At 40.5% G+C, this 15,132-nt stretch overlaps 1 protein-coding gene across 5 annotated transcripts in view; it reads left to right on the top strand.

Moving 5' to 3' along the window:
* The window catches only part of LOC150082882 (zinc finger homeobox protein 3-like), a 265,556-nt gene that overhangs the window by 135,713 nt on the left and 114,711 nt on the right, over positions 1–15,132 (top strand). For all 5 annotated transcript variants that reach the window (XM_090377648.1, XM_090377650.1, XM_090377651.1 and 2 more), the window contains exon 3: positions 7,452–14,219. In XM_090377648.1, coding sequence (XP_090233774.1) covers positions 7,452–14,219 — 6,768 coding nt within the window. The remainder of the gene's footprint in view (positions 1–7,451; positions 14,220–15,132) is intronic.

The following is a 15,132-nucleotide window of genomic DNA, read 5'->3' as shown; positions in this document are numbered from 1 at the left end:
CGGTGTGCATTACAAGCGACTGTAGTCTGGTTTTCACTTCTATAAGTTCTATTTGGAGATCGCTTAGATATCCGATTTTAAATTTCATATTGATGAGATATATGTGGTGTACCTATTTCTCCTATTGTATTAACAGAGGAATTTTATTGATTTTTGGTTTGTCTTGTATATCTAATAGGATATAATTTTGCCACGAATCTACCATCCTTCCTCCTCCTCTCGCCCTCACCGTTTTCCTAAGTGTCTAAATCAATACGGTGTTCTCCCAGCTATTCAAATTGCCAAATCTCGACTGTCTCACAGATCCAGGACCATTACGACCGAAGACCTATATTTTCGTGACTTTGGGCTATTTGTGGGAACATCAAACACCACAGTAGGGACCGGAGGCATCCACCACATGTTCCATTCTGACTCTTCCCATGCGTAGATTCGATCATTACACGCGATAATGAAAAATCGAGCCGTGCACTTACTATTTTGACCGGAAACAATCGATTATGTGTTTTTTTTTTTTTTTTTTTCCCTCTTGTTTCTGCTGCAACGAACAGGAAGTTTATAATTAAATCAAACCTAAAATAGTGTTGCTGGTTACAATTACCAAAAACCTTCCAACAAGATGCTGAAAGTTACATACAGTCACACAGCGACAATGATTGTAAAATTGGAATCGAAAGCGATTTTAAAATATTTTAACAGTGGTAATTTTATATTTTGTTGAGTTGTTTGATGTTTGAAGTAATTTAAGACTTCTCACAGATATTTAAAAGTATTTTGTATTTTAAAGTGAAAGTATCTATGCATTTAACGATTTTTGTGCTTTAAGACATTTAAGGAGGTTTCCCCCAGGTGTTTAAGGTATAGTTTCCCCCCAGGTGTTTAAGGTATAGTTTCCCCCCAGATATTTAAAGGTATCGTTTCCCCCAGATATTTAAAGGTATCGTTTCCCCATGTATTTAAAGGTATTTTGTATCGTATTTAAAGATTTTACAATTTAGGGTGTTCAAGCGTATTTTGCTTTTTAGGGTATGGAATTTCAAAGGGTATTCTGTATTTTAAGGTATTGTGATTTCAAGGGTATTTTTCGTCCACCTAATTTCCCCAGGTATTTAAAGGTATTTCTACTCAAATATTTAAGTTTTTACAATTTAAGGAATTTTAAGTTGAAGCGTATTTTGCATTTGAAGGAATTTAAACCTATTTTTTGTATTTTAAGGTATTTAGGGATATTGTGATCTCAAGGGTATTTAAAGGTATTTTGTATCGTATTTAAGTTTTTCAAGTTAAGATATTTTAAGGTTCAAGCATATTTTGCATTTGAAGGATTTTTAAACCTATTTCTTGTATTTAAAGGTATTTTTTTTTTCAGTGCATCTTGTATGGAGACAGTGCCCAGTTATTACTGCGTAGTTTCTTTAAAATAATTTCCTCCTCCACAAGTCTTAATGGAAGTTCATTGACATTACTAATGCCTTGTTTTTTGGTATTTTAACTTCTTCTCTGCTCTGTGGTTGACAATTATCCCCTGAAATGTGTACAGTAGCCTTAACAAACTACTTTTCTTTTCTTTTTTTAATAAAAACTCACAACTTTTCCATGGTAAAATCCTGTTTTCGTTTACTCCTTTTTCTCACTTCTGATAATTACAATTGTACTCTGCAATACCAAATTAGGCCACCATTTTATAACCTCGTCTACCCTTTAATTATGATATCTAACTCGTTTCTGTACTTTTTTTATATCCTTTTACTTGTATAATTATTTCATTAAATTTTGGAGTAAGTACCTTTTTTTTTTTTAATTTCGTAATGCTTTTCTGGTTAAGGGTAATTAAAATTCTAGCCTCTTCAAATAATAATTATAATTTTAAAAAAATGCGACCGATTTTTTTTTTCTTTTTTTTTTAATTTTTTTTTTTTTTTCCCTTCATCAGGGTTAATTTGGGCCGTAGCGCCATCTTGTATCCACTTCTTTAAACATTGTTAATGATTTCGTCTGCATGTAGACCCATTGTTAGCCTCTAATGAAATCGAGTATAATGTGGCAGTGTACGGAAACTTCGGCTGTAATAGAAAGCGAGATTGGCACGACCCAAATATAAATGTGGGGGGTAAGGGAAGCATGCGAAGAATTTTTTTTTCTCTTTCATTTCTCTACCTGTCAGCAGCAGACCGTTTTTGTACTGTGCACAAAGAAATAAGTCGACAACTGATCGAATGTTTTTATCTTAGTCAAGAGTGAAAGGGAGAGGGGGGCGCAGGGAAGAGGAAAGAAAAAAAAAAAAGCGTTCTACTAGGAAATTTTCCCGTGTCTACTTGGAAGAAACACAAAGATGCTTTTCCTGGTAGCCCCTCCTATGTGACAGCTTATTAGTTGATACCGCGCGAATGGCAAGCCATGTTTATTAGTTTCTGCAAGTAATCTACCTGTGAATACAAGACTACTCGACCCGGTATCGCCCCAGAAATTCAATGCCACACCCATCTATCGCAAAGGAGACGGTGTGAGTAGGGGACACCTTTTTCTAAGAGAGAAGAGATCAATACAATACCGAAGAAGAATTAGATAGATGGAGAGGAAGAACAGACGGACAGATATGAGTTCTGATATATCAGATTGAACGCAGAGACAACAGAGTTCATTTCTCCACGTGATGGGCAGATTGGAAAGGTTTGTCGTGGTGCAAATTTAGCCCCTAAACAGGTGGTCGGTGATTACATAACGAAACCTGGCAGTGTGTTCTTGAAAGAAATCCCAAGCAGCTATATTCGGACAATGAGATCTACCTTTGCCGGTGCTGAAAATAGAAATACATTGCATTGAACGGGCTGTAGGAGGTGTGTTTTTGGACACCTCTTACCAGAGATTGGATTGGGCTCACGCTCGGAAATGTTCAAGCTGTCTGCTCTTCTCTGACGCGACATTACCCTCTGTATATATTTTTTTTCTTCACTCTTTGAATATCCAATTACTATGTTTCAGTGTTTTTACTTCTATTTGCAGGGTCGTTTCTGTTTTTCTGTTCATCAAAATTAGTCTTTCTCTGACTTTGATTTTTCCCTTTCTTCGTTTTTCTTAGGTTTCAGTCCCTTCGTTACACGGTTCTGATAATCTTTTGATCCAGCTCCTGTCCGCATGAAACTAAAATTCTTGACTATTCTGGAATGGATATAAGCCATTCCAGTATTGTCATGAATCATTTTATTCTGGCCTCTGTAGTTGGTAAGAATAAAGCCTGCTGAATGAAAATTATCTCGTGGGATTTCCGGAAATATTACTTCTCTTTACTAGGAAATTATCTCTCCCGAATCTTGGCAATTGCCCTCGTGGGTAGTACCGCTGGTATAAACACCGTCCTCCCCACACCGGGTGGAAAAGACCTGAGTTCGAATCCCGCTAACGACGCGAGGAAATGTGTTTTTTTTGGGTCTTTTTACAACATGGCTGAGTTAGTCTGTCTCAGGCGAGGGTAACATGGTTTTTCGACCACAGAAAATACGCCATTTACAGACATTACATACGTATTATAGCCTAAGTTGCTGATGCGTCTAAAACCCTGCAACAACTAACTTTGCAATACCTCACTTCGCTTGTCAATCAAACTACCGGAGATATTCACATTTTTAATAAGAAGAGGCTGGATTTTTGACCTGGAATTTTGATCATTATCTTCTCAAAAAAATCGTCTTAACCTGTGTCATATTTACACTTGTTTCATCTACCTGGAAATGCTAGTATCCATGCAGTACATTCAGAATGTCCCAGTTTGGAGTATTGTCTTTGCAGTTGTCTTATTGGCAATATGGAACCGAGCATTGCCATGAAAAAGAATGTCCCTTTCTCTTGAGGAGCTTTCTTCTGTGCTGCCTTCACGTTGGTTTTCAGGGGTTGATATAACATTTATCGTGATACCTTGCTGAAAGAGACTTGCACAGATTTAACCTGACAGTTTCCAGAAAACTGAAGCCGGCAGACATTTTGACAGTGGAGAGTTTGTGACGCTGTTTCATGCTGCTTATTAGCCGTCACGTGTAAAATGATGGAACCCCATCTCATACGTCACAACCTGTTCAAGAAACGCATTACCCAACCCTTCTATGATGGTTAAAAATGGATCTTGGGAATCCATGTTTCTCTCGTTTTCCAGAAGCGAAGGTGCTCGTGAATGATTGTCTTTACATTACCGACACTGATGGGTCACCTTGCGAGATTTCACGAAGAGAAATGTGGCGGTTGTTCATAATAAGCTTCCAAACTTTGTTAGCTGTGCACGTAATTGCTTCCGTGTCCGATCGTCCAACCATAAAGAGGAGATTTCTGGAGTTCTAGGTCCACTACCGCTCATTACAACATCACTCTGTATTGTGTAAGTAACTGATATCCTTGGCAATTTGGTTGATATTCGAAGTGAAGATTCATTCAGTACCGGAAAAGACACTCTCGTATGGTAAAGCAATATTTCCGATTCCCATTATTAGCAACGTTTGCCAGATTTCCTACCCTAAAACTCCAATTCAACCCTCGCGAAACAGGATTCAAACTTTAGACACTGAACTTAAAAGAGTTTCTGATTTGGGTTCTGTGTCCACGTGTAACGTCTGTTAAGCCTGTCGCTATTTGGGCGCTTGGTTCACTTTGAATAGGTGGAATCCGTTAATTTTCATTCCCTGTTTCGTTTTATCTTCCTTCGTTAACTTCAAAATCGTTCACTGACTTTCCAGCATTAAATGTTTCACTGTCCAATTATAGGGAGAAATAAAATCACGTTCCCTCTCTTTCTGCGTAGATGGTTCCACTATCTTTCGTACACACAGAAATATGTAACTTGCTAAAATCATTGTGCAAAGAATTGATTGCACAAGGGTCAACCCCCTCCCAAAAAGCAATGCCCCATTTTTGAAAAATTCCCCCATTCAAATACAAAAAGACAATGTTCTGAAACATTCCCACAGATTCTACATTTGACATATCGATTAAAGAAACTTGAAAAAAATTCTTATTACATTTAAAAACGCTTTCCTGAGTACGAGGACATACAAAGAGGTAAATGTAAAGACTACTCTGGGGTAGAGGCTGTTTTAAGAAGACACTGGGTTCAGGAAACTCTTTGAATTGTAAGTATTACGGCTTTCATTATAAGACATAATTGTCGCGTCTTTCTTGCCCACAGTGGCGAAATATCGATCGACTGCCGCTTTCTATATGTCAACAGACATTCCCCGTAGCTCTTCCCCCCCCCCCCTTCTTCCACCTCCGTCTGTGTCCTCCCCGCTTCGTCACCTCTACGCACTTTTGGAATTGACATCATTGATATGTTACAGTTTCTTAAATACATAGTAGATGGGATTGTCCAGAAACCCAATTCCTTGAAACTAACTTATTCATAAGTCTACTGTGAATAGGGGCACTTCTTTCTTTCCCTTTTTTTTTTCTTTTTTATTTTATTTTATAAACCGTCGTCTGTTGTGACTATAATGGTCAGCATGCTGGGCTCGATGGATGAATCTATGGCTGCTTTTTATCGACAGATTTCCTCTTTTCCCCTAGCCTTTTCTTTTTGTTCCCCATTCTTTTCCCCTCTTTTTTTTTCCCCCTGTCTCTCTGTGACCAAAAGACCTGAATTAATCTACCGATCTCTTTCTAGTTTCCTTTCAAATATAATTATTGACATTCTTTATTGATTTGGTCATTCGTAATTGTGTCTGTATCATTGAAATTCTTGCAAGGTTGGGAAAACAGAAATTTTATGGCGTGTTTTTCTAAATGCTAAAGATGCCTACATAGGTATTTGTGGTTATGTTTTGTCTTCAGTTAATAAAATATTTTTATTTTGTTATTAAAGTCCTAAAAACATGTGTCAAAATTCATTTTTCTTAAAGAATCCAATAAATCCAATTTAATCCAAAGAATTAAAGAACCAAACATCGTAACACAGCCTTTCAACATCATTCTGATGCCACAGATAGGAAAGCTTGCAGTCAATCAAAGACTGCACGCTGCTCCACTGTGTGTTGTGGTACTGAAAGCTTGTCAGATGGACGGTCAATTTGGGAATCCTGCAGACTTAGGTACTTATCTTCAGTTTAAATATTTCTTCAAAGAAACTGCGAAATTAACATACACCATTATTAATAAGTTCATTTTGAGTTGAGGTGGAATCCGAAGAATTTCTCACATCGCTCCACATGAGTCTTTATGTAGAGCGATGTGGTAACTCGATGTGGTAACTGTATCACCACATCGTCAGCCCGAGACTGACTGACTCAGCTACATCGTAACAAAAAGACAGTAAAAGTTCCTCGTGTTAGTGAGGGGATTCAAACTTGGTTCTTTTCCATCCCACTATGGGGAGAATAGTGATTGCAGTATACCCTGTTGTAGTAAAATCTCACAAATTTCAACTAAACTTCAGTGTTTCCTTTTAAATTTTCAATAACAATTGCATATCTGAAATTAATAACCAATATACGTAATCAAAATAAAGCAAACATTTGTTTTATTTTTGTTTGTTTGTTCCCCTGTACATTTGGTTTATTTCTGTTTGTTTGTTCCCAAATAATGACATCTGATTCTTATTTCCATGGATTTCTTCCAGCATTAAAGAAACAAAATTTGGTAACTTCATTTCATTTCTTTTTACCTGGATGTCATATCCACCTGATTTGTTGAAGTCTGTTAGAGATGACTCACGAAACAAAAATATCGCCCCAAAAAGAAAAAAGGAAAAAAAATCGATCGCCGCATGATGGAAAACGAGAAAACCGAGCACACACACTCTTATCTGTTGTATGTGCATGGGCAATTTAAAATTGATATCTCCCAACATTGGTCATTCCACTTTGAACAATCCCGTTACATCCTGTTTTCTATGCTAATATAAATACACCTGTGTTGTAATTATATCCCCTCAATATCCAGCTATGGTATTATTACCCGCACTCCTCCTACTTTCTTTCCTCGCACATATAATTTCCTGTTGTTTTGCATCTTCTTACTTTGCCAATGTAATTTATGGGTTGCCTGTAGTCATCTCATTCCGTGCTAGGAACAGTAGATATAATTGCTCCTACCCCAATCCATTCTTCGTAAATCTATTGATTACTGCCTGTGTACTGAATTAATGTTGGAATGATAGCTGCCCGGTTTTCGGGTGCTTGGAAACCAACTAGATGTCATTTAAGCTTGTTTGAGATTCGAAACCTGTAACAATTGAGTTTGGTCAATTAATTATATATGGTGATTTTACAAAAGGGGTTTATTTTATTCAAATATTTTTTTAAAAAAACTTTTCTAATCATAGTACGTTGTACATTATTAATAGTCGGTGGGTCCTGCACTATATAGATCAGGGTTATTAATTGGGAGGATTATTTTTGCCACATTATTAAAGAATAGACATAAAAATCGATTTATAATGAAGTTTATTTCATGTGGTTTTTCTTTTTTTCCAGATACGCCGATGCCTGATATTAGTGAGCCGGAAACGATCAGAATAGACGAAAAATCCGAACCTTTATCGAAACCTGAAGAACAAAATTCCTCAGCGTCTATGTTAAAGCAGGCCTTGCTTGATTCTCATGCAACAAAGCAGTCACCGCCACCAGAAAGTAGAACAGCGTCATCCGGAGGAGATGGTAGTTCAAATATGGGAGAACAGGTCCACAGTTGTCCGTATTGTAATTACACCAGCAATAGCGAAGTCCGTATTCAGATGCATGTGGTATCCCAGCATCCGCAGCAACCAAAAAAGACTCCTTGTCCTTTATGTCAGGAACCGTTTAAGGAGTGGGCGAAACTGCAGAACCATCTGATGGAAGAACACAACGTAACCAAAGAAGGAGTGCAACGTCTTTTGCTAATGGTGGATCAAGGATGGATGAAGTCTTCTTCCTCGTCTAAACGTTCAAACCAACATCGTGAATCCTCTCCTGCAGCAGATACCGCAGGAGAAGTTGAATCTACGAAAACGGAGCGCGAGGTGGAAGAGAAAAATTCGCCCGAAGCAAAAGACAGGCTGATGGATGATGGTGGAGTTGAAGATTTCCCATGTTCTGTGTGTTCCAAGGTATTTTTACAGGTGGAGGATCTCTTTGGCCATCAGAATGAAATGGGTCACGTGGAGATAACACAGACGCCTGCTGGACCAGGTTATCTGTGTTGGAAAAAGAATTGCAACCAGTATTTCAAGACAGTTTTGACTCTTCAGATTCATTTTAAAGAGATCCATGCAAAGAAGACTCCATTAGCTGTTTCGGATCGCCATGTATACAAGTTCCGCTGTAACCAATGCAGTTTAGCATTCAAAACCATCGAGAAATTACAGCTTCATTCTCAGTATCACGTGATCCGGGCAGCTACTAAGTGTGTTCTTTGTGGTAGAAGTTTCCGCTCCGTGATCGCCCTGCAAAAACACGTGGAAACCTCGCATGCCGATATGACGAAAGAGGAGCTGGAACACTACAAAGCCAGCTTAGCCAACAACCCGCTGTTAACGAGCGCAGGAGGGGGCGTATTGGATCCACAAACGACGGAGCTTCTGAAGAAAGAGAGTATCCGAGAAGATGGGGATCTCACAGAAGATGTTAGTGAAGTTGCTGTTGAGAAACCAGAGGACAATGCTCAAGTAAATATCGATGTCGATACCCAGGAAAACGATGCTGTAGGGGGTGGTGGAGGAGGAGGAGGAGGTGGGGAAGGATTAAGGGAACAGGAGCTGTTGGAGGATTATATAAACAGTCAGGCAATAGCGGAGGATAGTTACAATGATCCTAGCCGAAAATATAAATGTCACCGATGTAAGGTGGCCTTCACCAGGCAGAGCTATCTTACCAGTCACAACAAAACACTTCTTCATAGGAAAGGAGAGAAACTAAGCTACCCTATGGAGAAATATCTGGATCCTAATCGACCTTTTAAGTGTGATATTTGTATGGAATCCTTTACGCAAAAGAATATCTTGTTAGTTCATTACAATTCTGTTTCTCACCTACACAAACTGAAGCAAAGTATGAAGGAGAAAGAAAATAATCCTTCATCCACTGTTGCTGCAGTTACTAGCACTGCCACCCCGGTGTCGCATACTACCAGCACTACCAGTGGTACCACTAATACCACTACAAATACAGCTACAACCACTGTTTCTGCAGCTGCGGTTAGTCCCACTGGGAGTGACTCTGACAAGAAGCCTTTCAAATGCAACATTTGTAAGGTAGCCTACAGCCAAGGTTCCACACTGGATATTCACATACGTTCGGTTTTGCATCAAACTAGGGCCTCTAAACTCCATGAACTGGCAATGACCGGCCAAGTGGATCTTAGTGCTCCATTGATAGAGCGTCCGGAACCACCAGCTCAGAATCAAGAACCGCCGCAGCCACCACCAGCGCCACCTATTGTGACTTCTGATAGTTCCTCAAAACAGCTGCTGCCTCAGGTGTCAGGCCCGGCCACAAGTGTTCCTTCAGTCCACACTCCAAAGATCCCAGATCTGTCTCAAGTTCCTCCGAGCAACTCGGGTTCGCCCGGGGTTGCTACTATCACCAGTGCCTCTCCTCAGCTTCACTTGCCGCCTGACGCCGCATCCTTGCAGCATTCGTTGGGCCTGGCGCCCCATGTTCCTCAATCCCCCGTCCTCATGCCATCTCAGGTTTCGTCTCAAGCTGTCTTCAATTGTCAGCGTTGCAATGCCATCTTCATGTCACACGAGGCTTTGCTACAGCATCAACAGTTCTGCTGTTTCTTCTCACAGCCACCATTACCATCCGCTCTGCTAGGCAGGGTGACACCGGTTACTACATCATCTACTACAACACAGTCAGCGCCGCCACCTATACCAGGACTACCCCAACCAATGGGGCGCCAGATATCCCACCAGAAAGAAGAGATGCAACAACAACAACCACCGCTTCCACCACCACCTCCGCAAACCCAGCAGAAGAACAACGGATCATTTCCTCAGATTCCTACTTCAGAAGCTACAACTCCGCAGCCACCCCAACTTAGTCCCCAAATTAATCAGCAGATGATGCGCCCTAAATGCCCCTTTCCAAGGGTGAAACCTTTGATGTACAAACATTTGTTGGAAAGTTTTGGCTTTGATGTTGTCATGCAATTCAACGAGTTCAACCAGAGATATAAGAAAGACACGGACAAGAAAGACAACACGGAAACCAACAACAATAATAACAACAGTAAAGAAAATGGGCCTTTATCTTTATGTACTAAACCCGTGGAACATAATAACAAAGCAAACGAATCCAAAGAAGATAGAGAAGAATTAAAATCTAAAGCTGATCTTCCAGAAATCAACCGATCGGTTTGTCATCTGTGCTTGAAGGAATTCTCTAGCATCTGGGTGCTAAAAGCTCACAGAGAGGAGATCCATAAAGAAATTGTACCCTTTAAATATTTAGACAAATATGCAGAAGCCTTCCGCGTGGATTATGAAAGGAGAAATGCCGATCAGGTTCAACCTGCTAGTCAGGAGGAAGTAGTGACATCAGACGCACCGCCATCTTCAATAGTGTCCACAACATCGGAACAGAGCATGTGTCCAACGCCGTCATCATCGCTAGCATCTCTACCTCTTCCATCTGTAACGCCTCCAGTTACTTCTCTGGCATCTCAGATATCCGATGTTTCCTCATCAGTAACTGCCAGCCAGATGGCAGCGCAAATTCAATTCAATCAGTTGCTCATGAGCATGGGACTTGGTATGGGCCTACCTATGGGAATGAATATGCCTTTTGCTGCAGCAATGAATCTCCATCCTCCACTGATTCCAGTGATGTTACCACCTCCTCTCGATCCTCTTATGGCATCAGCATTTGGTCATCCGATGATGCCGGCAGCCATGGATCCAAATCTGTTTGCAGCTCAACAAAAACTTTTGCAACAGCAACAACAACAGCAAATTGCGCAGGCTCAGCAGCAAAAGAGGGCTCGTACAAGGATAAACGATGAACAGTTAAAAATTCTGAGAACGTACTTTGACATCAATAATTCGCCCACTGAAGAGCAACTCATTGAGATGTCAGAGAAGTCTGGACTGCCACTCAAAGTCATCAAACATTGGTTTCGTAACACACTATTCAAAGAAAGACAGAGAAACAAGGACTCCCCTTATAATTTTAACAACCCACCATCCACATTTCTAAATCTCGAAGAATATGAGAAGACAGGAGAGGCGAAAGTTGTCTCTCTCGATCACAGTGATTCAATGTCTCGTGGAGATGCAGACTCCCCCAATCAAAGCGAAGATGGAAGATGTAGTATTGCTGACGACACAGACACTTCACAAGACGGAAAACCTCGGAACGATACAGAAAACAATCTGTTATCTTCCGATGATCTTCGACCTTTAGAGACTAAACCGGAAGTGCTTCCCCCTACTCCTGCTATTACTACAATTTCGGACTTGCATTTCAATGATCCCCCGTGTGATCCAATTACTGCAATAAGCAATTTGAAAAGTGAAAATCCGGAACCTTTCATGTCTTTAAGAGACTTACCTGTTTCTCCTCAGCCATCTTTGGGCCTCACTCCTTCTGGCCTTCAAAACCCCTTGATACCAACGTCTACATCACCACCCACCTCCGAATCGCCACAGTCTTTTGGTCATGTTAGTGGCATTACCACCACTCCTACTACTAGCTGCAATAGTTCCAGTTCGGGAAAAAGAGCAAATCGCACCCGATTTACTGATTATCAAATTAAAGTGCTTCAGGAATTCTTTGAAACAAATGCATATCCTAAAGATGATGACTTAGAGTACCTTTCAAAATTGCTTAACCTCAGTCCCAGGGTGATTGTCGTATGGTTTCAAAATGCCAGGCAGAAAGCACGGAAAGTATATGAAAACCAACCACCTGTTAATCCTGATGATGATAGTGCAGGCCGCTTTCAGCGAACACCAGGTCTTAACTATCAGTGTAAGAAATGTCTTCAAGTCTTTCAAAGATACTATGAGCTTATCAAGCACCAAAAAAGTTCCTGTTTCAAAGATGAAAATCCTTTAGCTGTTCAGATGAAGACGTCTGGTATCATGGACGAGAAATCAGAAGGAAGTTTATCAGGCTCTGGTCAAAACTTAGCGAGACCCCCAGAAAAATTTGTACAGAATGGAACATATCGTTGTGACAAGTGTAGTCTTGCGTTTCCGAGGTTTGACCTGTGGAGAGAGCACCAGATTGTTCATATAATGAATCCTAATCTTTTTCCAAATTATTCTCCTAATTCATCTTTTGGAATTCTCCAGTATGAAGCTCAACAACCACCAACTCCTCCTTTAAAAAGAAAATTGTCCGAAGACGAGGAGTCCAAAGACAGTCCAGATCAGCCTCGAGACAAAAGACTACGAACAACTATCCTACCCGAGCAATTGGACTATCTTTATCAAAAATATCAAGTAGAAAGCAATCCTAGTAGGAAAATGCTAGAAAACATTGCGAGAGAAGTGGGTCTGAAAAAAAGAGTTGTACAGGTGTGGTTCCAAAACACTCGTGCAAGAGAACGTAAAGGGCAGTTTCGCGCTCATCAGCAAGTTATTCACAAAAGGTGTCCCTTTTGCCGAGCACTGTTTAAAGCTAGGTCAGCCTTAGAATCCCATCTGGCTACGAGGCATGCTGACCAATACACCAGAGGTGACATAAATATTGACGCACTCCCTGATGGAGATGGTGACTCGAACCCTGAAACCCCTGTATCCAATGCATCAGAAGATATTAAACCCAACCTCACTAGTTTTCCTTCCTCAACATCCAGCTGCTCTCCCACCAGTTTAGCATTTTCAACTACTCAAGCAGATTCCGTTCAAAATACCATGAAAAAGTACTACGAAGACTCCCTGAAGAAATATTTAGATGAATTGAGCAGCACGGCAAATTCTGGAAACATGGCCAAAGATGTTAGCTCTCCTGCTGACCTAACTATTAAAAGCCAAACGCCAGCTCCGGACAAGGCACAAGGGGCGAGAGAGACTGGAGATTGTCCCTTAGATCTGAGCAAGCCAGTCAAATTAAGTGGTATAGATTCTGAGAGGCCTGAACCCTTGCTGTCAAGTTTGAGTGAAAGAGCTGTGGAAGACCTGTCATCTAAGTATTCATTTGCCGATGACGCTCGTTCTGAGACTCATTCTGAATCTACCGACAACATGGATTGTGAGGATGCATCCCACGAAAGTAATCCAACATCTCCTAATTCCAGCACTACAAGTCATCGACAGTCGTTATGTTCCGGCAAGCGATTTAGAACCCAGATGACTACCGTTCAAATAAAAGCCATGAAATCCATCTTTTCTGAGTATAAAACTCCATCAATGGCTGAATGTGAGATGTTGGGTCGGGAAATCGGCCTTCCGAAACGAGTGGTTCAGGTATGGTTTCAAAACGCACGCGCCAAAGAGAAGAAGTCGAAGCTGGCGTTTGCGAAAACGTTTGGTCACGAGCTGGAAGGATCGAAGCCACCAGAGGAGTGTAGTCTGTGTAATCTTAGGTATAACGCAAAGTTTTCCAACACCAGTCTTCAGGACCATCTGTTTTCAAAGAGGCACATCGAGAATCTAAAATCCCATATAGAAAATATGAAAAAACTAACAGATAGTCAAGATTTGGATCGGGCAGAGCTTTCATCTTCGGTATCTCCAGGAGCTTCGGCAAACCATGCCCAGCAGCCCCAACAACAGCCACAGCCCCAACAGCAGCAACAACAGCAAGATATGGACTGTTCGGCAGTAACTGCTGCTGCGGCAATGGTAACCACTAGCCAACCCAGTTTAATGCAGCAACTACAAATGATGGGACTGCAGCAGATGGCCGGACTGCCTCTTCCAATGAACCTTCCGGGCTTTGGTCAAGGAGGAGGAGGTAGCGGAGGAATGTTAGGAACACTAACAGGGCCATCTGGTGTGTCAACATCCAAAGAGGAAAAAGGTGTTAAGGACTCCAAACTTGGTAGTGACAGTGGTGATTCCAGTTCCTCTGATCAACCCCAAGGGACATCAAAAAGAAAGGATGAGAAGAAAGAGCCACCAGATGCGTTAAGTGCCGCAGTAGTGTCGTCTTCGCCACAACAACCCGCAACCACCCAAGGACTAAATCCCATGGCTGACTTCTCTCTACCTACCAGCGAAGCAGCAAGCTTGTTTCCTTATATGTATGCTGGGTTTCCGGGTTACTATGCTGGCGTACCAGGAGCTTTCTTCCATCCCAGCATATATCCAGGTAGGCACAAGCTCTGACCCCCAACTGGTGGATAAACGAGGACTTTTTAGGATATTTTACCCATCTATGAACTGTGGCATTTTTTGCCCTAATGTGTACATGTAATTTATCTCCCAGTAATTTATTAGACTTTTTTTTTTTTTTCCCCTCTCTCTCTCTCATGCAGGGTCTACTAAGAAAAACCATTGCTTTTCTTAATCTTTTATTCTTGGCACCGAAGTTCCTTAAAAAAGAAAAAAAAAAAAAAGGTTAAAAAAAAGTAAAAATCATCATTAATAGTGCAGTGGGTAGCCCCGGTCAAAAATAACTCTAACCTATTGCCTTGTTAACTATGCTTCAATTAGGCTTAGGAAACACTGCTCTGTCGCAAATCACTGTCTTCAGCTCCTAGGCCATGATGAACTGTTTCGCAGTTTGTTAAACTTAGGAGCTTTTCAGGGAACACAATGCTCTCCGCACACATAAATACACACGTGATCTATGCAAATGGCCGCAATTAGATGCCTGTTTCTATCTTTTTTTTTTTTTTAATCAATTATGTTAATTTCTGACGCATGCTCAGTATTATTTTGTTTTGTTTTTGTCTAGCCCAGCTTTTCTGTTATGGCATAATTCGTGTTTAATTCTAAAAAAAAAAAGAAAAGAAAAAAGCTACATTGAAATCGAAATAAATTATTAGTAGAAGTATTGTGAATGAAAAAAAATAAATTATTTCAAGCTTTTTTTGTTTGCAAATATGGCCTGTTTCTTCTCCACTGGCTGTTAGTTTTCAAGCACGAATTAGGCTGGATTTTTATTAATTATTATTATTGATTTATTGCCTGCTTTCTTGTGATCAGCGGGGCTAGTTATTGCATACATCAGTCATTTATTTTTTATACTTGTAGCATTTTTTTCCGAGTATATGTTATTT

This window comes from Mastigoproctus giganteus, chromosome 7, assembly GCF_048544385.1.
Source record: "Mastigoproctus giganteus isolate SK-2022 chromosome 7, ASM4854438v1, whole genome shotgun sequence".
NCBI classification, from domain to species: Eukaryota; Metazoa; Arthropoda; class Arachnida; order Uropygi; family Thelyphonidae; genus Mastigoproctus; species Mastigoproctus giganteus.
Note: the sequence above shows the minus strand (reverse complement) of the source record. Positions and strands in the feature narration are given on the sequence as shown.